At 30.7% G+C, this 25,052-nt stretch overlaps 1 protein-coding gene across 1 annotated transcript in view; it reads right to left on the reverse strand.

Moving 5' to 3' along the window:
- CngA (Cyclic nucleotide-gated ion channel subunit A) overlaps nucleotides 1-25,052 on the reverse strand; it is a 193,305-nt gene that overhangs the window by 162,562 nt on the left and 5,691 nt on the right. Inside the window, exon 2 of the mRNA XM_075313005.1 lies at nucleotides 17,722-18,700. Coding sequence (XP_075169120.1) covers nucleotides 17,722-18,700 — 979 coding nt within the window. The remainder of the gene's footprint in view (nucleotides 1-17,721; nucleotides 18,701-25,052) is intronic.

Genomic DNA, 25,052 nt, shown 5'->3' on the forward strand with positions numbered 1-25,052 from the left:
TATATAGCCGATCTCCAATCACACAAAAATTGGTCCATATCGGTTCATAATCATGGTTGCCACTCGAGCCAAAAGTAATCTATCAAAATTTTATTTTTATAGAAAATTTTATCAAAATTTTATTTCTATAGAATATTTTGGTAAAATTTTATTTCTGTAGAAAATTTTGTCAAAATTTTATTTCTATAGAAAATTTTGTCAAAATTTTATTTCTATAGAAAATTTTGTCAAAATTTTATTTCTATAGAAAATTTTGTCAAAATTTTATTTCTATAGAAAATTTTGGTAAAATTTTTTTTCTATAGAAAATTTTGTCAAAATGTTATTTCTATAGACAATTTTGTCAACATTTTATTTCTATAGAAAATTTTGTCAAATTTTTTTTCTATAGAAAATTTTGTCAAACTTAATTATATACGTATTTAATCGGCCTTTTTTAGTTTAATATATACCACATATGGACTACCTTGCAATTTAGAAGACGGTGTTAGGAAGTTTTAAGATACCTTGCCATCGGCAAGTGATACCGCAACCCAAGTAATTCGATTGTGGATGACAGTCTTCAGTAGAAGTTTCTACGCAATTCATGGTGGAGGGTACATTAGTTTCGGCCTGGCCGAACTTACGGCCGTATATACTTGCTTTTTTCAAATTCGTTAAAAATTAATTAAAAGTTTAATTAATCCTATAATTGTTTTAAACGAAACAAACTTAGTTCCCACAATTACTATAATTAAATTTTTAATTGGATCAATTAATTTTTTAATTGGCTTCCTTGATCGATATTATGAATTCCATGATTGAATCAATTTCAGTTAAAATATTAATTGGGTGATTGAAACATAAACAAACATAAACATTTGGGCAAAAATGATGATTTATCTGTCAACATACAGGTTAGGTTAAAGTGGCAGCCCGATTAAGATTCAGGCTCACTTAGACTATTCAGTCCATTGTGATACAGGATAGCTGACACGAAGTGACAACGTGATCACTATGGTACCCAGAAAATATCACCAAAATATTTCCTATTTAAATTAAAGAATTAAAAAATTGAAAAATTGCATTTGGAAACTTTCTGCTTTAATCCAAAGAAATTTGCTTCGTGACTAAAAGGCAATAAAGACAAACATTTTAAGCAAATATTTGGAATAGTCTTCATTTTCCAAATACATATTATTTTTAAAAGCTAAAATGTCAACATCTTTTAAACTCGCAATTTTGGTCCACAAAATCTCAATCAATAAAAACTTTATATGTATTCTAGTTGGAATTCTTTTAATTTTGGAAATTTGATATTATGCCTTAGAACGATGGAAATCAAAAAAATAGCAACAACAAAGGTCATTTGCCAAGATGGTTATTTAGGATGTGAACAAAGGAAGAAGTAAAAGAAAGCAAAGTAATGTAGAAAGTCATCATGGACAGCTGAAGCAATTAGGTCCCAGTAGAATTGAAAGCAGAAAAAAAACATAACCATACTGTACATGTCAATGACATGCGAGAATATTGTTAACAAAAAGTTGAACAAGGACATTATATTGCAGATACAATTGCATTGACTAACATATACAAACAAAACAACAACAACAACTCCTCTATTTGCTTCAATTGCATGATTGGGGAATTTTGTGGCAACCCACATACTCCCTAGCCGTAGTTTTAGACTTGAGTCTAACACATTGGAACTCCCTATAGTCACTTCATCCGTATTGATTTCAATATTTCTATTTAAGAATTTGTTTTTATTTTCTTGTGATTGGGATCTCGATTAATGGTCTCAAGATGGTAAAAGAAACAATTGCAAATGCATAAGAATTGAGTTTCATATTGATGACATTGCACAATAATTGCTAGAGATTTTATTCAGTTGGACAAAATCAAAAAAACGAGGAATGCTTTCCTGGAAGTATTTTTCTATTTCTTATACGCGTGTCAAGGATATCCCAAATGCAATGAGAATTGCCATACATTTGGATATTTGAAAGAGTTGCTGTTGTACATAAGTTTCAGGTTGTTATGATTTCTAATCGGCTCGCCCGACTGCTGACTGATTTATCCCAGTGACAGTTAATTTTATTGTTTCTAAGTTTACAAACCAATATTGATCTATTGCATTCAGAAATAAAGTTGTTCGTGATGGAATGCAAGCATGATTGTTATATATTAAACTACAAGTGGCTATTTTAAGAGACCTCAAGCATTTAAATGTGTATTAAACTTTTTAGTTTCTAATAGCAGATACTGGCAGTGTTGCATCACGTTCAAATAGTGGACGAAAAAAAAAGACGGTAACAACGATAGAAATGATCCGAAAAGTTAAGACCTGATTTTATCGAAATCCACGTGGCATTGGTTGAAAACTTTGTCGTGAGCTGAACCCATCGCGAAAACACATGGAACATATAGTGAAACATGAGCTTGGACTAAAATCATTGAAGTTGCAAAAAGTGCAATAGTTCAACGATGCACAAAACAAGTTAGAGTGGAAAGAGGCAAGGGGTTGTTTTGGTTGCCACTTACCGAGTTTGGTTTTATCCGATAAGAAGCCATTACAAATTGAGTTGTTTGCGAACAAACCAAAAGTGGGTCAGATAAAAATTTACACCTATAATTGGCTAGTAGAACTGAATCGTAATGATGTGAGAGGTCATACACTAAAAAAAAACATGCAATACACTAAAGATTTTCGTATTGATTCCTAGCCAAAGAAGAGGAGAATTGAAGTAAGGGTACCTTTGATAAACAATTCTCTTTTAGAATTGTGTTTTGCGTACTTAATTCTAGAAAACAAATTTTAATTTATTAGTTTTTTAATTTTTTTTTTTCAAATTGGTTCCAATCGTTCCATAATTACATATAGCCCTCATATAAACCGATCATCAGATTTGACTTTCGGAGCATCTTGGAAGTGTCAATTTCATCGGAACTGGTTGAAGAACAAATTTTATCGATCCGAATACAATTTTGGTATGTAAGTTAATTGTGAGAAATAAAATTTTGAAAAAATTTTTAATAGAAATAAAATTTTGAATAAATTTTCAATAGAAATAAAATTTTGACAAAATTTTCTATAGAAATAAATTTTCGACAAAATTTGCAACAAACATAAAATTTTGTCAAAATGTTCTATAGAAATAAAAATGTTGAGAAAATTTTCTATAGAAATAAAATTTTGAAAAAATTTTCTATTGAAATAAACTTTTGACAAAATTTGCTACAAACATGAAATTTTGTAAACATTTTCTATATAAATAAAATATTGGGAAATTAAAATTTTGATAAAATTTCTATAGAAATACAATTTTGAGAAAATTTTCTATAGAAATAACAATTTCGAGAAAATTTTCTATAGAAATGAATTTTTGACAAAATTTTCTACAAAAATAAAATTTTGTCAAAATTTTCTATAGAAATAAAATTTTGAGAAAAATTTTTTATAGAAATTAAATTTTGACAAAATTTTCAGAAGAATACAATTTTCTATAGAAATAAAATTTTGAGAAATTTTTTTATAGAAATTAAATTTTGACAAAATTTTCAGTAGAATACAATTTTGACAAAACTTTCTATAGAAATAAAACTTTGGAACTTTTATCGATCCGAATACAATTTTGGTATGTAAGTCAATTTTGAGAAATAAATTAAGGCTAATTACATATAGCCTTCATATAAACCGATCCTCAGATTTGACTTTCGGAGCGTCTTGGAAGAGCCAATTTCATCGGATCTGGTTGAAGAACAAATTTTATCGATCCGATTTTGGTATGTAAGTTAATTATGAGAAATAAAATTTTGAGAAAATTTTTAATAGAAATAAAATTTTGAATAAATTTTCAATAGAAAAAAAATTTTGACAAAATTTTCTATATAAATAAATTTTCGACAAAATTTGCTACAAACATAAAATTTTGCCAAATTGCCTATATAAATAAAATATTGGGAAAATAAAAATTTGATAAAATTTCTGTAGAAATAAAATTTTGAGAAAATATTCTATAGAAATAAAAATTTTGAGAAAATTTTCTATAGAAATAAAATTTTGAGAAAATATTCTATAGAAATAAAATTTTGACAAAATTTGCTAGAAACATAAAATTTTGTCAACATTTTTTAAATAAATAAAATATTGGGAAAATGATAAAATTTCTGTAGAAATAAAATTTTGAGAAAATGTTCTATAGAAATAAAAATGTTGAGAAAATTTTCTATAGAAATAAAATTTTGACAAAATTTTCTATAGAAATAAACATTTGACAAAATTTTCTACAAAAATAAAATTTTGTCAAAATTTTCTATAGAAATAAAATTTTGAGAAAATTTTTTATAGAAATTAAATTTTGGCAAAATTTTCAGTAGAATACAATTTTGACGAAACTTTCTATAGAAATAAAGCTTTGGATAAAAGTTTTTATAGAAATAAAATTTTGACAGAATTTTGAATAGAAATAAAATTTTAGGAAGATTTTTTATAGAAATAAAATGTTGAGAAAATTTTCCATAGAAATAAAATATCGGGAAAATAAAATTTTGAGAAAATTTTTTATAGAAATAAAATTTTGAGAAAATTTTCTATAGAAATTAAATTTTGACAAAAATTTGTATAGAAATAAAAGTTGACAAAATTTTCTATAGAAATAAAATTTTGACAAAAATTTATATAGAAATAAAATTTTGACAAAATTTTCTAGGAAATTAAATTTTCTATAGAAATAAAATTTTTCACAAAATTTTCAAAAAAATAAAAATTTTGACAAAATTTTTCAGAAACATTTTTTTTCTACGAAATTTTCTATAGAAATATAAAATTTTGACAAAATTTTCTATACAAATGAAAATTAGACAAAATTTTTTATAGGAATAAAATTTTGACAACATTTTCTATAGAAATAAAATTTTAACAATTTTTTCTATAGAAAAAACTGACAAAATTTTCTATAGAATTGACAAAGTTTTCTATAGAAATAAAATTTTGAAAAAATTGTTTATAGAAAAAAATTGACAAAATTTTCTATAGAAATAAAATTTTGATAAAATTTTCTATAGAAATAAAATTATGACAAAATTTTCCTTAGAAATAAAATTTTGACAAAATTTTCTATAGAAATAAAATTTTGACAACATTTTGTATAGAAATAAAATTTTCTATAGAAATAAAATTTTTCACAAAATTTAAAAAAAAATAAAATTTTGATAAAATTTTCCAGAAACATTTTTGTTACGAAATTTTCTATAGAAATATACAATTTTGACAAAATTTTCTATAGGAATAAATTTTTGACAAAATTTTCTTTCGAAATATAAAATTTTGACAAATGTTTTGTAGAAATAAAATTTAGACAACATTTTCTATAGAAAAAAATTTTGACAAAATTTTCTATAGAAATAAAATTTTGACAAAAATTTGTATAGAAATAAAATTTTCTATAGAAATAAAAATTTTCAAAAAAATAAAATTTTGAGAAAATTTCCCAGAAACATTTTTTTTACGAAATTTTCTATAGAAATATAAAATTTTGACAAATTTTTCTCAACAAATGAAATTTAGACAAAATTTTCTATAGGAATAAATTTTTGACAAAATTTTCTATAGAAATATAAAATTTTGACAAATGTTCAAATGTTTTGAGAAAATTTTCTATAGAAATAAAATTTTGACAAAATTGTGTATAGAAATAAATAAATAGGAATAAATTTTTGACAAAATTTTCTATAGAAATATAAAATTTTGACAAATGTTCTGTAGAAACAAAATTTAGACAACATTTTCCATAGAAATAAAATTTTGACAAAACTTTCTATAGAAATAAAATTCTGGCAAAATTTTCTGTAGAAATAAAATTTTGACAAAATGAATCATCGATTTGAGTGCAGTTGGCTGTTTTGTTTTGTTATTGTTGGTTTGTACTTCAATCATATTGGTTGTTTTGATCTCAGCTTAAAAACCATTGCGTTGTAGATTAGTCAACGTTGTAGTTTAGTTAACGCAATGGTTTTTAAGCTGAGATCAAAACAACAAATACGAATGAAGTACAAACCAACAATAACAAAACAAAACGATTGAAGTGAGAGAAAGCACGCTCAAAATAAACCCAGCCAACTGCACTCAGATCGATGATTTGAAAAGAGAAATGTTTGTACAAAGATTTATTTCGGCAAAAGCCGACTATCATAAACCTTTCTTCGGAAGGTTCAAGTGTGATTCACTTTGGGTTTGGTGAACTACCACAATTTGTTCTAATAACTGATTGATAGTTTTGCTGCAAGTAGAGGATGCTGAAGAGGAATGTGGTAATTCCGAAACGTATGTCCATTCAACCATCTGGCAGTCTATAGGGCTTTGCCCAAATTAAATTGACAAATATTCTTTTCCTCTGTTGGTTAAGCTACGCTTGTAGTTTAGTCAACGACATGGTTTTTAAGCTGAGATCAAAACAACAAAAATGATTGAAGTACAAACCAACAATGTCAAGTATATTGTGCACTCTTTAAAACTTTCGATAGTTTTTTATAATACTTGTTCCGGGCCTCATATGCATTCTCTATTGGTACTACTGAATCTCCAATTCAAATTGTAGTAGATGTTAAAAAAATCAATATTTATAAAACTCTTCAAAAACGATAAAACTCTTTAAAATTTCATCAAAAAGTACACCCAAACAAACCATCAAAATAGGCAAACATTAAACAAACTTTATTGGTATACAGCAAAACTAGTGAGCTCGAATAATATAATTCATATTTACATAGATTTAAAAAAAATATTCAGTTAAAATAAAGGATTTAATTTTATAAAAAAGTTTTATAAACCTTGACACCGATGTGCGCTTAAAACAACGTTGCCAAGGGTAACTATTTGCTTTGATTTTGTCTTATTAATATATTGGGTCGTAAATACCACATAGAAAATTTAAAAAATTGAAAGTGGAAGCACAGACTTTTTCCGCCAAATTTTCTATTGCGGCCACAGTGCATTGGAAAAATATTAAAATTCAGTAATCGAAGAATTTTACAACATTTCAAGTTCACAAAGAAAAAAAAAAGACAAAAAATTATCATATTTCATGACGAAGGAATACACCTCTTTACCGCTTTGTATACAAATCCTTCAAGAAAGCATTCATCACTTAGTCAACTCTCCCCTGTTGGCCCTGGTAGCGTATGATTCATTTGTTATCGTAAACACCATACGCCACCTTGGTCTTCGTTTTATACAACCCTAACGCAAAGCATATTCTCAGCTATTTGTATAAAATTATCATTTAATATATATTGGAATACGAACCTTTTTTTTCGGATGGTAGAACATTTTATTTTTCTTTATATATTGAATAATAAATATTTCATATTTGTTCTTCACTTTGATGAGGAACAATATTAACGTTGTGTTTTTTCAATCCATTTCAATTTTATTCAATTCTCGTCTTTCAATAGCATAAAAGAAAAAAAAAAAACAGCACACAAACACACACACAAAATCTGTGTGCATATTTTATAAAAGATTTCTACCAAAACCGTTTAAATCTCATTAAAGCACAAAACGAAGAAACATTAAAAAAAATGGCAACAAAATGAAATACACATTTATACTAGAGTGGACCGAATATTATTGCTAAAATTATTGTAATTGTTGAAAACTTTGGAAATAGTGGAATTTTCAACGTATGTTATACAACAGGAAGACCTTTAATAAATAAAAAAACAACTGCTTTAGACAGAACTAAACAGTTTGTAGGGAAAATTAGTTACCTCGAGTAAAAGTTGAGCTAAAATAAATAAAAGTTAAATGAAGAAATGAAAAAAGCGTAGCCTAAAAAGTAGCGACAGTGTTCTTTTTGGATCCGGAAGTGGTAAAAATTGGCGCATTTTGGACTTGTCGAAATGTGGGTCATATACACGAAAAAAAATAATCTTTCCTCCCAAACGAAATTTTAGACAAACAAAGTTCGTTTCTCATTTGCTTTTCGCTGTAAGGAAGTTTATTTGGAGGAAAAGTATATACTTTTTGTGATAAACGTTTATTCTTTTCCAGGATGTAAAAGCAATTTTATAAAGACTAGCTTAAAAAAACATTCTTTTCTGGCTAATTGCATTTTTCCTCATTTTGTAATACAAACAATGTAGAAGAAGTTATTCGATTTTATAATTTTTTTTAAATTTTACCTTTCGCCTGGACGGAGAATCGAACCGCGGACCATGCAATTCGTAAGCCAACACACTATCCACTGAGCTACTTAACTGTTATTGTCGTCAATAGACAATTATCCATATAAGTTATATTTATATAGCATAGCTTGGGGCGCCCACGAGCCGATTAAAAAACTTTATTTAATAGAAACAAATATTTAGTTGGGCACCGTAGAGCAGTGGTTGCTACGTCCGCCTTGCATGCCAAGGGTCGTGGGTTCGATCCCTGATTCGACCGAACACCAAAAATTTTTTTTAAACAAATATTCCAGATATGTTCGGAAGATTCCGAAAAGATGTTCAACATTATATACTAATATATAAAATGTTTACTATGAACTGTAAAATGTGTCTTACTAAGGACTTAAAGTCAGAAAAGAGCAGTGCTTGATATAAACGAAATGGACTGTGTTGTTTGTTCAAAAATAATTTTTTTTATTGAAAAAATAACAATTGTGTAACAAACTAATTTTTTGGTCATAAAAGTTTAACATTTTCGAATACATTTAAAAAACTCTAACAAAAGAAAAACGTTTTCATTATACGTTTTCCAAACGATTTTTTACTTTGCGTGTAAAGCTCACATTTTCATACCATTCAACACTTTGTCATTCCATTTGTATAGTATCGGAACATTGGTCTCCGACCTCGTAAGTAATTTATATTGATGTAGTTTGGATGGTATTTCAAATGGACCACCATCGGACCACTGTTAGCTATAGCCTCCATATAAACTGATCCCCAGATATGTCTTGCGGACACGAAGAAAACTTTACCACAAATCTACCAAATTAAAAAAAAACTTTCTTTAAATTTTTCGATCATATTTTCCTGGTTATTTCAATTATTTTTTTGTCAAAATTTTATTTCTATAGAAAATTTTCTCAAAATTTTATTTCGATAGAAAATTTTGTCAAACTTTTATTGCTATAGAAAATTTGGTCAAAATTTTATTTCTATAGAAATTTTTATTAAAATTTTATTTCTATAGAAAATTTTGTCAAAATGTTATTTTTATAGAAAATTGTATTCAAAATGTTATTTCTATAGGAAATTTTGTCAAAATTTTATTTCTATCGAAAATTTTGTCAAAATTTTATTTCAATAGAAAATTTTGTCAAAATTTTATTTCTATAGAAAATTTTGTCAAAATTTTATTTCTATAAAAAATTTTCTCAAAATTTTATTTCTATAAAAAATTTTGTCAACATTTTATTTCTATAGATTTTTTTCTTCCAAATTTATTTCTATAGAAAATTTTGTCAAAAATTTATTTCTATAGAAAATTTTCTCAAAATTTTGTTACTATAGAAAATTTTCCCAAAATTTTATTTCTATAGAAAATTTTGTTAAAATTTTATTTGTGTAGAAAATTTTGTCAAAATTTTATTTCTATAAGAAATTTTGTCAAAATTTTATTTCTATAGGAAAATTTTATTTTTGTAGAAAATTTTGTCAAAAATTTATTTCTATCGAAAATTTTGTTAAAATTTTATTTGTATATAAAATGTTGTCAAAATTTTATTTCTATAAGAAATTTTGTCAAAAAATTTTTTCTATAGAAAATTTTGTCAAAATTTTATATCTGTAGAAAATTTTGTCTAAATTTTATTTCTATAGGAAATTTTTATTTCTGTAGAAAATTTTGTCAAAATTTTGTTAAAATTTTATTTCTATAGAAAATTTTGTCAAAATTTTGTTTCTATAGAAAATTTTATTCAAAATTTTATTTCTATAAAAAATTTTGTCAAAATTTTATTTCTATAGAAAATTTTCTCAAAATTTTATTGCTATAGAAAATTTTCCCAAAATTGTATTTCTATAGAAAATTTTGTCAAAATTTTATTTCTATATAAAATTTTTTCAAAATTTAATTTCTATAGGAAATTTTGTCAAAATTTTATTTCTATAGGAAAATTTTATTTCTGTAGAAAATTTTGTCAAAATTTTATTTGTATAGAAAATTTTGTTAAAATTTTATTTGTGTAGAAAATTTTGTCAAAATTTTATTTCTATAGGAAATTTTGTCAAAAATTTATTTCTATAGGAAATTTTGTCAAGATTTTATTTCTGTAGAAAATTTTGTCTAAATTTTATTTCTATAGGAAATTTTGTCAAAATTTTATTTCTATAGGAAAATTTTATTTCTATAGAAAATTTTGTCAAAATTTTATTTCTTAATTATTTTTCATAGTTTCGGCTATAGGTCGATTAAAAAACATAGATATGATGTTTTTCTTTTATTTTTATTTCCAATATTTCGGTTGACTTCGTCAAAACCGTTTTCAAGGATTTGTAAAACAGAGTGTGAAGCTGTGTACACCAGAACAAATCCTTGAAAACGGTTTTGACGAAGTCAACCGAAATATTGGAAATAAAAATAAAAATAAAAGAAAAACATCATATCTATGTTTTTTAATCGACCTATTTTCTATAGGAAAATTTTATTTCTGTAGAAAATTTTGTCAAAAATTTATTTCTATCGAAAATTTTGTTAAAATTTTATTTGTATATAAAATGTTGTCAAAATTTTATTTCTATAAGAAATTTTGTCAAAAATTTATTCCTATAGAAAATTTTGTCAAGATTTTATTTCTGTAGAAAATTTTGTCTAAATTTTATTTCTATAGGAAATTTTGTCAAAATTTTATTTCTATAGGAAAATTTTATTTCTGTAGAAAATTTTGTCAAAATTTTATTTCTATAGAACATTTTGTCAAAATTTTGTTGGAATTGTACTTCTATAGAAAATTTTGTCAAAATTTTGTTTCTAGAGATAATTTTATTCAAAATTTTATTTCTATAGAAAATTTTATTCAAAATTTTATTTCTATAGAAAATTTTCTCAAAATTTTATTGCTATAGAAAATTTTCCCAAAATTGTATTTCTATAGAAAATTTGTAAAAATTTTATTTCTGTAGAAAATTTTGTCAAACATTTATTTCTATAGATTTTTTTTTTAAATTTTTCAACCTAAATATTAAGAATTCTACCAATCTACTAAACTAAGCTGATTTGGCTTGCGGAGCCTGTTGGAGGAACACATTTCATCCGATCCGGTTGAAATTTTGAACGAGGTGTCAGTTGATATTGAGTCTGTTTAAATTTGATAAACAGACTCCATATTAACTGACATGCAAGTTAGAAGTCAATGTTAAAAAGGTTTTATATACCTTGCCACCGGTAACTGTTACCACAACCATAGTAATTCGATTGTTGATGATAGTCTTTTGGTAGAATTTGCCATGGTGGAGGGTACATCAGATTTAACTTACGGCGGTATATAATTGTTCTGTTTTTCATTTGCAAATTTTCAAGGACACACCATTACATGAAGAGTATATAAATCCATAGGTTCTTTTGACTGAAAGGTTGCTTAAAAAATCTCATACAACATATCGAAGATGCTTTGAGTAAAACGAAACAAATCGTGTTAAATAAGCCATAAAAAAGAAATGTGTTAGAACGTTGCCCTTAAAAGTGAAGTGGAAAACTGGATTTTCTTTCATTACACTTTTGTTTTTTGCTTTTTTGCCCTGGCAGTGTCAAAGTGAATATTTTCTTTTGAAAATTTGTCACTTCTATTCTTACATATATTAAAGGAATATAGCCAATATTATTTGTGTCCCCTTGTAAATTGGTTAACAATCTATAGTCGGCTATATTGTGAAAGAACAAAAACCGCAATAAAAAATTGTTGAAATATTTTTGTGAGAAGTTGGCATAATTGATAAGGTCAAGGGTATATTGACTTTGTCGATAAATTCAACCACTTTTTCTTTCAATAATAAAATTAGAGCAATATTGAAAATGGTCAGTTTTTTATGAATTATTTATTTCACGTAGTTTTAATGGCGTATTTATGCTAGCTTTATATCCCGAAATGATTAACCAATGACATTTGAATGAGTCAAGATCGAAATAGAGTTAATAGAGAAGGGAAAAGAATGTAAAAAAGGTTTATATTTTTTATGTATTTATAACCAATTTCTCATATCAAAAACTAAACTATTGGTTCAACTGAAACGCCCAAAATAGCTGTTTTTTCATTATCAATTTAGCTGTGGTGGGCATACATGACGAACGAAAGCATTCTTTTCGGATATGAGAAATTGGCCATTACTCCTTACATCAATATGAGGCTGATCTACAGGAACATGTGTCTACCAGAAATATTGTTATTAGACTACGTTAAAAAAGTGTTTCCTAATATCAACGATTATGCAACCTAAGTTTTAGGCCAAGTAATTTAAACAATATGAAAGCCATGTTTCTTGAAAATAAGGAAGCTTAGCATTTTTGTAATTCAAATTAATACACGAAGTATGGAAAATATTCCTTAAAGTAAAGAAAAACATTTTTAATTTAAAGAAATAATCTTTAAATTAAATGAGTTATTGAATCTTGCGATTTAAGATACAAAATACTTTCAAAATAGGCTAATACTTATTTTGAAGATTTGGCATCTTTGGTTGAAAGTTTTTTTTTTTTTGAAAATTAATAAAACATCTTTTGCTTTGAAATATCTGTATGGATGGCTTTTTAAGCTGATATTTATTCGTATATAGACACTTTGTTGGTCGGGGCCGACTATATTATACCCTGTACCACTTTGTAGATCTAAATTTTCGATACCATATCACATCCGTCAAATGTGTTGGGGGCTATATATAAAGGTTTGCCCCAAATACATACATTTAAATATCACTCGATCTGGACAGAATTTGATAGACTTCTACAAAATCTATAGACTCAAAATTTAAGTCGGCTAATGCGCTAGGGTGGAACACAATGTTAGTACAAAAAATATGGGAAACATTTAAATGTGAAGCAATTTTAAGGAAACTTCGAAAAAGTTTATTTATGATTTATCGCCCGATATATATCTATTAGAAGTTTAGGAATATTAGAGTCATTTTTACAACTTTTCGACTAAGCAGTGGCGATTTTACAAGGAAAATGTTGGTATTTTGACCATTTTTGTCGAAATCAGAAAAACATATATATGGGAGCTATATCTAAATCTGAACCGATTTCAACCATATTTGGTACGCATAGCTACAATCCTAATTCTAATTCCTGTGCAAAATGTCAACTATATCGGAGTTAAAAATTGGCCTCTGTGGTCATATGAGTGTAAATCGGGCGAAAGCTATATATGGGAGCTATATCTAAATCTAAACCGATTTCAACCACGCAAAGCTACAATGCTAAATCTACTCCCTGTGCAATATTTCAACCAAATTGGGCCAAAACTCTGGCCTTTAGGACCATATTAAAGGGTGATACGGTCAAAATTTGGTCAAGGAAAAACGCGTGTAAATCGGTGAAATCGTTTATTTAAAAAATCAAATTAAATTTCTTTTTCAAGTTCAATTAGTATAAAATTCAGGCAAAATATTCAGTTAGGCTTTCGCTTTTCCAAATCCGAATTGCCGGGCCTCACGCTTGACACCTGCCATCAGATTTTGGCAGGTCCACCTTCTTCGCCGCAGAAAGCCAGTTTGCCTTGAATTGCTGCTCGTCCTTAGCAGTTTTTTGGTCTTCTTTAGGTTCCGCTTGACAATAGCCCAGTATTTCTCAATTGGGCGGAGCTCTGGCGTGTTGGGAGGGTTCTTGTCCTTGGGAACCACCTGCACGTTGTTGGCGGCGTACCACTCCATGGCCTTTTTACCGTAATGGCAAGATGCCAAATCCGGCCAAAACAGTACGGAACAACCGTGTTTCTTCAGGAAAGGCAGCAGACGTTTATTCAAACACTCTTTCACGTAAATTTCTTGGTTGACAGTCCCGGAAGCTATGAAAATGCTGCTTTTCAAGATGCTTTTCAGATGGCTTGCCAAACCAGATATTTCTTTGCGAACTTTGACAGTTTTATGTGCTTGAAAATATCTGCTACCTTTCCCCTTCCTTTTGCCGTATAAAACTCCTGTCCCGGAAGCTGCTTGTAGTCGGCTTTGACGTAGGTTTCGTCGTCCATTACCACGCAGTCAAACTTCGTCAGCATCGTCGTGCACAGCCTCCGGAGTCGCGCTTTGGCCGTCGTATTTTGTTTATCATCGCGATTTGGAGTCACTACCTTCTTGTAAGTCGATAGTCCGGCTCGTTTTTTGGCTCGATGCACGGTTGTAGACGATACACCCAGCTTATTTGCGGCATCTCGGAGAGAAAGGTTAGGGTTCGCTTGAAACTACCGGCAACTCTCTTTGTCGTCTCAGCGGCTTCAGGTTTTCGATTTCCCCCCGATCCAGACTTCCTGGCTGTCGACAAACGTTCCCCAAACACTTTAATTACATTTGTAACGGTTGATTTGGCAACTTTTAGCGATTTTGCCAGCTTTGCGTGCGAGTAGCTCGGATTTTCGCGATGCGCGAGAAAAATTTTGATACGCTGCTCTTCTTGCTTGGGCGGCATTTTGACAACTGAATAGTGAATTCCAAAATCCAAATAGGAGCAACATTCTACACACACACACCTTCAAAATGAGGGTTGTACAGGTTTTTTAAATGCAAAATTGAAAGAAATACGTCAAGTTTATATTTACCAAATTTTGACCGTATCACCCTTTAGTCCATATCGGGCGAAAGATATATATGGGAGCTATATCTAAATCTGAACCAATTTCAATAAAATTTTGCACACTTGACTATACTACTAATTGTACTCCTAGTGCAAAATTTCAACCAAATTCGGCCAAAAATCTGGCTTCTGGGGCCATATAAGTCCATATCGAGCGAAAGATATATATGGGAGCTATATCTAAATCTGAACCGATTTCAAGGAAATTTTGCACACTTGACTATACGACTAAGTGTTATGTTTGTACAAAATTTCAAGCAAATCAATATAAAACTCTGGCTGCTGGGACCATATTAGTGCATATCGGGTGAAAGATATATATGGGAGCTATATCTAAATCTGAACCGATTTCTTCCAAAATCAATAGGGTTCTATTCTGATCCAAATTAGGAACATGTGCCACATTTTAAGGCGATTGGACTTAAATTGCGACCTATACGTTGATCACAAAAATGTGTTCACAGACAGACGGACGGACGGACGGACAGACGGACATGGTTATATCGACACAGGGACCCACCCTGAGCATTATTGCCAAAGACACCATGTGTCTATCTCGTCTCCTTGTGGGTGTTACAAACATATGCACTAACTTATAATACCCTGTTCCACAGTGTGGCGCAGGGTATAAATATGGGAAACATTTAAATCTGAAGCAATTTTAAGGAAACTTCGCAAAAGTTTATTTATGATTTATCGCTCGATATATACGTATTAGAAGTTTGGGAAAATTAGAGTCATTTGTACAACTTTTCGACTAAGCAGTGGCGATTTTGCACGGACCATTTGTCGAAATCAGAAAAACATAGATATGGGAGCTATATCTAAATCTGAACCGATTTCAACCAAATTTGGCACGCATAGCTACAATGCTAATTCTACTCCCTGTGCAAAATTTCTACCAAATTGGGGTAAAACTCTGGCTTCTGGGACCATATTAGTCCATATCGGGCGAAAGATATATATGGGAGCTATATCTAAATCTGAACCGATTTCAATAAAATTGGGCACACTTGACTATAGTACTAATTGTTCTTCTTGTGCAAAATTTCCACCAAATTGGGGTAAAACTCTGGCTTCTGGGACCGTATTAGTCCATATCGGGCGAAAGCTATATATGGGAGCTATATCAAAATCTGAACCGATTTCAACCAAATTTGGCACGCATAGCTACAATGCTAATTCTACTCCCTGTGCAAAATTTCAACTAAATCGGAGCAGAAAATTGGCCTCTGTGGTCATATGAGTGTAAATCGGGCCAAAGCTATATATGGGACCTATATCTAAATCTGAACCGATTTTAACCAAATTTGGCACGCATAGCTATAATGCTAATTCTACTCCCTGTGCAAAATTTCAACTAAATCGGAGTTAAAAATTGGCCTCTGTGGTCATATGAATGTAAATCGGGCGAAAGCTATATATGGGAGCTATATCTAAATCTGAACCGATTTCACTAAAATTTGGCACACTTGACTACACTACTAATTGTACTCCTAGTGCAAAATTACAACCAAATTAGGGTAAAAAGCTGGCGTCTGGGACCGTATTAGTCCATATCGGGCGAATGATATATATGGGAGTTATATCTAAATCTGAACCGATTTCAACAAAAATTTGGCACACTTGACTATAATACTAATTGTTCTTCTTGTGCAAAATTTTAAGCAAATTAGGGTAAAACTCTGGATTCTGGGGCCATATAAGTCCATATCAGGCGAAATATATATATGGGTGCTATATCTAAATCTGAACCGATTTCTTCTAAAATCAATAGGGTTCTATTGTGAGCCAAAACACATACTTGTGCCAAATTTGAAGTCAATTGGACTAAAACTGCGACCTAGACTTTGATTACAAAAATGTGTTCACAGACAGACGGACAGACGGACATGGCTATATCGACTCAGGAGCCCACTCTGAGCATTTTTGCTAAAGACACCATGTGTCTATCTCGTCTCCTTCTGGGTGTTGCAAACATATGCACTAACTTATAATACCCTGTTCCACATTGTGGCGCAGGGTATAATTCGGAATGATCTACTTTTGATTTTTGAAAATTTCTAAAATTTGGAAAAATACAATAAATTTTTCGATTTTTGTAAATGTTTCAAATATCGACTTTAGCCATTATTGAAAAGTCACGACTTACACCTAGTTGACGACTTTCCATATAAAAAAACTATATCGCCTTCGAATTTCGATTTAACATCGATTGTTATATTTTTAATAATGACAAGCCAATTAATCTATTTTTGCCAACATTAAAAAACGATTTGTCGAGTTGATACGATTCTAAAAACTATCAAAAATCAATTAGTCTATTTTGAGAACTTCGAATTATCGGTTTTTTTGAAAAAAGCTCGTTTACTCGAAAATTTGATTTAAAGCTCGTTTGCTCGAAAATTTGATTTAAAGTTTTTGTTTGCTATAAATTCCTTCAAATATCTTTCTTTTTGCTTTTAAATTTTATCAAATAGAAGAACGGACAAAACAACCCTCCATGTCCAATATAACAAATTCATTACAAATTTCATATTGGAAATCCTTAATTTTCTTAGAAATATTCATTGAAAAATTGCCTACATCACAGGGATAGTTACTGTGCCAAAATGTGATGCATAGTTTTAGGCTGAATCATATTGATTGATGATCTTTCCATTTTGTTTTGTTCTGGTCATCTATTTACGATAGCTTAACTGACTAAACTAATATAAAATTCATTTTCTCTATCGGCAAAAATTAAAGGAAATGTCCAAAAACGTTCATTCACTTTAAGTGCTTGGAAATCAATCATCCTCAATGTAGAAACTCCCCAACGAAAATCCTTTGGTTTGTTTGTTTTAGAGAATGGGGTGTAAGAGCTAAAGGTTACATGAAATCTCTATTAGCTTAACAAAAAACAAAAAAATACCATAATAGCCCCGAACAATATCAAAAGGTAGAAGACTTACCTGGGACATTCGTTTGCCATTTTCCAGGTAATTGGTTCTTCTTCTATCACGACTAATGCCAACATCATCTTGCTCTCCACCCTCGGCATTGTCTTCATCAGCCTCATGGTAGTCGTCTTCGTTGTCATCATCTACATCTTCATCATCATTAATGTTGTCATCGAATTGGGTCTTGTTAATAGCAAAACGCTCCATTTTTCGTATACTACGCTGATGATCAATTACCGACTGTCGAAGGTTAACTCCTGACGCCGAATCACCCGAGGAACATCTAACAATTTGGGCATAATCATCTTCCTCATCGCTTTCATGATAATAGGCCGCCGCTGATGACGAGGAAGCCGCCATCGTCGATGATAGTTTGTGTGGCATGCTTGAGGAGCAGGAGGAGGGTAAACGTATCACAGCTGCCTGACTGCCAACATAGGAATTTGGATGCTGCTGCCGCTGGTTATGTTCATCGGAAGCATCCATCATCATCATTTCTCCGGCCTTTGTCATATGCATTTGGTTTGTATTGGAGTTACCACTGCCACTGTTATTGGTATTGGAAGACATCATGCGATGTTTTCTGGCTATAAGAACTGCCGTATCCACAGACATGCTTGTTGTACTGGTCGGTGCAAGGGGTGAAAAGAGGCTGGTGCTATCCTCCATATCATCGTATGCTGTAACATTACTAACTGGATTAGTGTAAACATCATCATCAATGCCAATGATGTGATGATGGGTATGTGGATGTTTTTGATGTTGACCCGTTTCATGTGACTGAAGCAGTTTGTGCGTCTGTTGGTATTGGTTTTGTGAACAACCGGATGTGCTGCCGCTGCTGCTGCTGGTGCCAGAGGTCGTTGTGGTGCCAGTGGCATAATGACTCGTTGCAGTGGTATAAGGATATGAGCCACCCAATGTTGTAGTATGACATTGTGATGATGGACCATTGTTGTGGCGTATAGAACGGTACATGGGACGGGAGAGACTGTATAGGAGACAAAACAAAATGATATGTAAGCATATTGGAAACTTGACTTGGTAACACCAGAAAACTATAATGATGCAAATGCTGATGATGATGATGATAACGGTGTCATTGTATTGATGAAGGAAACTGTTTTCGTGGTAATTTCTTGAGTGAAATATGGATTTTTTTTTTAAGTTTTCAACGTTGACAAATTGCATATTATTTTTTCTCTCTATTACAATTTTCTCAACATAGGCTAGAGTGAAGATGATTTACATATTCAATCATAATTTCTAAAATCAATATAACACAATATATATGACAAATGAATGAATTACTTTTCTGCTGATTTTTGGATCTGAATTATATTCTGATATCCGACAACAACAATAAACTTCCATTCTTTTCTTGCAGAAAAGAATTTTGGAAAGGTTAATTGCAGTGTTGCCAGGGAAAATTTTCGATTTACTCTACAAGGACAAAAAATGTTCTCTACTTTCCCAAAAAAATTTCCCTGCAATTTCCTCTACAATATTTTTCGTTATATTTAAACAAAATTTACAAAACAACAAGTATATACAGCACTAAGTTCAGCCGTACCGAATCTTAAATACCCACCACAATGAATCAAATATTATAGTTTCCTTTGAAATGTCAGGGGGATTTGATGACAGATATTCTCCCAAGCAGAGCAGTTCAACTAGTACACTTCCTGAAGATAAATTTAAAGATTTAACCTATGAAGACTATATCAGATTCTGGATTTATAAGAACCATTTTTGTTTGAGTTTTAGAGGAATCATTAACATCTTTTGATTTGAAATCTAAAATCTGTAGATTTTCATCCCCATTATTTAAATGATTACAAGCAGCGGTGCCAACTTTGACGATTATTCGTCATTTTGACGATTTTTGATGGCAAATTTGACCTGTGACGATTTGACGACGATTTTAACCAACGTAATTATGAGTTGACGATTTTTGAAAATGTTCAACTCAAGTGTTTCATTTTTGACGATTTTGTAAAGTAACTTAGTTATAAGTTGGCGATTTTTCATAAGTTGTACTGTAAACAAGCATTTTTTAATCTCAATACTATGGCAATTTGTATCTAGCTTGCTGTCAGTCACATTCGTCTCCAATGTAGAAATAATTTTCAAAGCAATCAATCAATATTAATAAAACTAAAATTCGGAATTCCTTTGAAACTTAAAATTTACAAGATATTCTTGTGTCTAAAAACTACTTAAAGCTAAATAATTCTGACGGCTATTTTCATAAAGCTCCGTTAGTGTTCCGTTAATTAACCAACTTTTAAACCGTATTATAGACGAAGCTGCCATCTTGCCTTTATATTCCATAGGCCAGTTAGGAACTTAACTGACGAAATTTTTCAGTTAAAGTTAACCGGAGAGAAGATATTTGCAATTTACTTCCTTTTAACTGGCAGTTAAAGCCTAACGGAGCTACATGAAAATGGCCGTGAATGTAATAAATTCAATTTAGTTAAATTAGCTTTATTCATAACCGATAAGCCAAGTTATGCTAAATAAATTGTAATAATAATAAAAATTATACATGATCAACTAAAAATGTTTTAAATTCGTTTGAAGAATATAATAAATATTTTTGTGTGCAAAGTACAGCTCGCAGTTTTAGTCCGATTGTCCTAAAATTTGGTATAGGGTCCTGTTTCGGCTCAAAGACGATCCCTATTGATTTTGGAAAAAATCGGTTCAGATTTAGATATAGCTGCCATATACATTTTTCACCGATCTGGTCATAATTGGCGTGTATATCAACCGATCTTTCTCAAATTCCGTACATCCGAATATTTTATGTGTCTCGAAAAACTTGCAAAATATCAGCCAAATCGGTTCAGATTTAGATATAGCTCCCATATATAGCTTTCGCCCGATTTACACTCATTTGCCCACAGAGGCCAATTTTTTGCTCCGATTTAGTTGAAATTTTGCATAGGGAGTAGAATTAGCATTGTAGCTATGCGTGCTAAATTTGGTTGAAATCGGTTCAGATTTACATATATAGCCCCCAAATATATCTTTCGTCCGATTTCGACTAAAATTACCTCAAAAGCCAGGGTTTTGCCCTGAGTTTTGCATAAGGAGTACGTTTAATAGTATCGTTAAATGTGCTAAATGCGGTTGAAATCGGTTCAGATTTAGATATAGCTTCCATATATATTTTTCGCCCGATATGGACTTATATGGCCCCAGAAGCCAGAGTTTTGGCCCAATTTGGTTGAAATTTTGCACTAGGAGTACAATTAGTAATATAGTCATGTGTACCAAATTTGATTGAAATCGGTTCAGATTTAGATATAGCTCCCATATATATGTTTTTCTGATTTCGACAAAAATGGTCAAAATACCAACATTTTCGTTGTTAAATCGCCACTGCTTAGACGAAAAGTTGTAAAAATGACTCTAATTTTCCTAAACTTCTAATACATATATATCGTGCGATAAATCATAAATAAACTTTTTCGAAGTTTCCTTAAAATTGCTTCACATTTAAATGTTTCCCATATTTTTTGTACTAACATTGTGTTCCACCCTAGCGCATTAGCCGACTTAAATTTTGAGTCTATAGATTTTGTAGAAGTATATCAAATTCTGTCCAGATCGAGTGATATTTAAATGTATGTATTTGGGACAAACCTTTATATATAGCCCCCAACACATTTGACGGATGTGATATGGTATCGAAAATTTAGATCTACAATGTGGTGCAGGGTATAATATACTCGGCCCCGCCCGACTTTAGACTTTCCTTACTTGTTTTAGTTTGTGTTTTAGAGGAATCAGTAACAACTCTTGTAGGTGTGTAAGAAAATGATGAAATAACGCTTTGATTTGAAATCTTAAATCTGTAGATTTTCATCCCCATTATTTAAATGATTACGAGAAGTAAAATCTGGAAATTTTACATTCAGTTTCAAGCAATTATCATGATCAGTGCGCCTTCTATACCCTCAAGAATTGAAATCGGTATATATTGCGGCCTTACCAAATGGACCGATAAAAACTAAATCCGATACATGTTTTTGTAAGTCCAAAATACCGGTTTATTTACAATTTTAGGCAAGTCGGATAAAAACTACGGTTTCTAGAAACCCAATGAGTGAAATCTGGAGATTGTTCTATATGGGGGCTATATCAAAACTTGGACCGATACTCAATTTTTTCGGCATACATTTTTATGCTCCTAAAATACCCGTAGATTTCGAATTTCAGGCAAATTTGATAAAAAACTACGGTTTCTATAAGCCCAAAAAGTAAAATCGGGAGATCGGTCTATATGGGACATATACCAAAACAAGTAAAATCGGGAGATCGGTCTATATGGGACATATACCAAAACATGGACCAATACACGCCATTTTCGACACACGTATTTGTAGTCCTAGAAAACCTCTAGATCTCCAATTTCAGACAAATTTGATAGAAAACTACGGTTTCTATAAGTCCAAGAAGTAAAATCGGGAGATCGGTCTATATGAGGGCTATATCAATATTTGGACCTACACTCACCATTTTCGGCATATCTTTTGATGGTCCTAGAATACTTCTAGATTTCAAATTTCAGGTAAATTGGATAAAAACTACGGTTTCTATAAAGGCAAAATGAAAAATCTGGAGATCGGTCTATATGGGGGATATACCAAAACATGGACCGATACTCACTATTTCTGGCATACATCTTTATAGTCCTCAAATACCTCTAGATTTCCAATTTCAGGCAAATTGGATAAAAACTACGGTTTCTATAAGCCCAAGAAGTAAAATCTAGAGATCGGTCTATATGGGGGCTATATCTCAAAACATGTACCGATATTCACCATTTTCGACACACCTCTTTAAGGTCCTAGAGTATCTCTAGATTTCAAATTTCAGGCAAATTGGATAAAAACAACGGATTCTAAGCCCAAGAAGTAAAATCGGGAAATCGGTTTATATGGGGGCTATGTCAAAACATGGTCCGATAATCACCATTTTCGGCACATCTCTTTATTTTCCTAGAATACCTCTTGATTTCCAATTTCAGGCAAATTTGGTAAAAGCAATGGATTCTAGAAGCCCAAGAAATAAAATCGGGAGATCGGTCTATATGGGGGCTATATCAAAACATGGACCGGTACTCACCATTTTCGACACACGTCTTTATGGTCCTAGAGTACCTCTAGATTTCCAAATTCAGGCAAATTGGGTAAGAACAATGGATTCTAGAAGCCCAAGAAGTAAAATCGGGAGATCGGTCTATATGGGGGCTATATCAAAACATGGACCGATACACCCCCTTTTTCGGCACACCTCTTTATGGTCTTAGAATACCTCTAGATTTCTAATTTTAGGCAAATCGGATAGAAAATACACTTTCTAGACGCCTAAGAAGCAAAATCGGCAAATCGGTCCATATGGAGGTTATATCAAAACATGGACCGATTGGTATTTTCGGTACACTTTTTGATGGTCCTAAAATACCTCTAGATTTCCAATTTCACGCAAATTGGTTAAAAACTGCGATTTTATAAGCCCAAGACCCCAAATCGAGAGGTCGGTTTATATGGGAACTATATCAAAACCTGGACTGATATAGCCCATCTTCGAACTTGTCCTGCCTGCAGACAAAAGACGAGTTTGTGCAAAATTTCAGCACGATTGCTTCATTATTAAAGACTGTAGCGTGATTACAACAGACAGCCAGACAGACAGACAGACAGACAGACAGACAGACATACAGACAGACAGACGGACATCGTTATATCGTCTTAGAATTTCTCCCTGATCAAGAAAATATATACTTTATATAGTCGGAAATCGATATTTCGATGTGTTACAAACGGAATGACAAACTTATTAACCCCCGTCACCATTCTATGGTGGTGGATATAAAAATTTGTCGAAATAATATTTCTATAAAAAATTTGGTCAAAATTTTATTTGGACCCATGGACCATTGCTCACCATTTTTGGCACACCTCTTTACGGTTCTAAAGTACCTCTCGATTTCCAAATTCAGATAAATTGGATAAAAACTGCAGTTTCTATAAGCCCAAGAAGTAAAATCGGGAGATAGGTCTATATGGGGGCTATACCAAAACATGGACCGATACTCACCATTTTTGGCACACCTCTTTACGGTCATAAAATACCTCTAGATTTCCAATTTCTGGCAAATTGGATAAAAACTACGATTTCTATAAGCCCACGACAACAAATCGGGAGGTCGGTTTATATGGGGACTATATCAAAACCTGGACCGATATAGCCCATTTTCGAACTTGACCTGCCTGCAGACAAAAGAATTTATAGAAATAAAATTTTGATAAAATTTTCTATAGAAATAAAATTTTGATAAAATTTTCTGTTGAAATAAAATTTTGACAAATTTTTTTCTAGAAATGAAATTTTGACAAAATTTTTTCTAGAAGCAAAATTTTGACAAAATGTTCTATAGAAACAAAATTTTGACAAAATGTTCTGTAGAAATAAAATTTTGACAAAATTTTCTATAGAAATAAAATTTTGACAAAATTTTCTTTAGAAATAAAATTTTGACTAAATTTTCTATAGAAATAAAATTTTGAAAAAAAAATTATAGAAATAAAATTTTGACAAAATTTTGTACAAGAATTTTGACAAATTTTTTTTATAGAAATATTTGTTTGGTAGAATTGTGGTAAAATTTTCTTCAAATTGAGGTAGATTTTTTTGACACTAGTGGTAACCGTGGTTGAAGGTTTGGCAGCTTTTAATTTCCTCCTATAGAGCCACCAAAATGTAAAATTTATTAAAACTTGTGTTGTGTGGAGAAGTCCCTACACGCAAAAAAATAATTCTTTCCTCCCAAACGAAATTTTAGACAAACAGAGTTCGTTTCTCATTTGCTTTTCGTTGAAATGAAGTGTATTTGGAAGAAAAGTATATACTTTTTGTGATAAACGTTTATTCTTTTCCAGGATGTAAAAACAATCTCATAAAGACAAACTAAAAAAAAAAAAAAACATTGTTTTCTTGCTAATTGCATTTTACCTCACATCTTTCTCACATCCACGAGGTTTTTTAGTTCTTAACACCTTTTCCTGTAATACCAACAATGTAGAAGAAATTATACGATTTTATAAATTTTTAAAATTTTTTTACCTTTCGCCTGGACGGAGAATCGGACCGCGGACCATGCACTTTGTAAGCCAACACACTAACCACTGAGCTATGTACCTGTTGTGATCATGAATAGATAAATATCCATATAAGTTATATTTATATAGCATAGCTTGCGGCGCCCACGAACCGAATAAACAAAGTTTATTTAACAGAAACAAACATTTAGTTTGGCACCGTAGAGC

The sequence above is a fragment of the Haematobia irritans genome, chromosome 5 (assembly GCF_050003625.1).
Source record: "Haematobia irritans isolate KBUSLIRL chromosome 5, ASM5000362v1, whole genome shotgun sequence".
Classification (NCBI taxonomy): Eukaryota; Metazoa; Arthropoda; class Insecta; order Diptera; family Muscidae; genus Haematobia; species Haematobia irritans.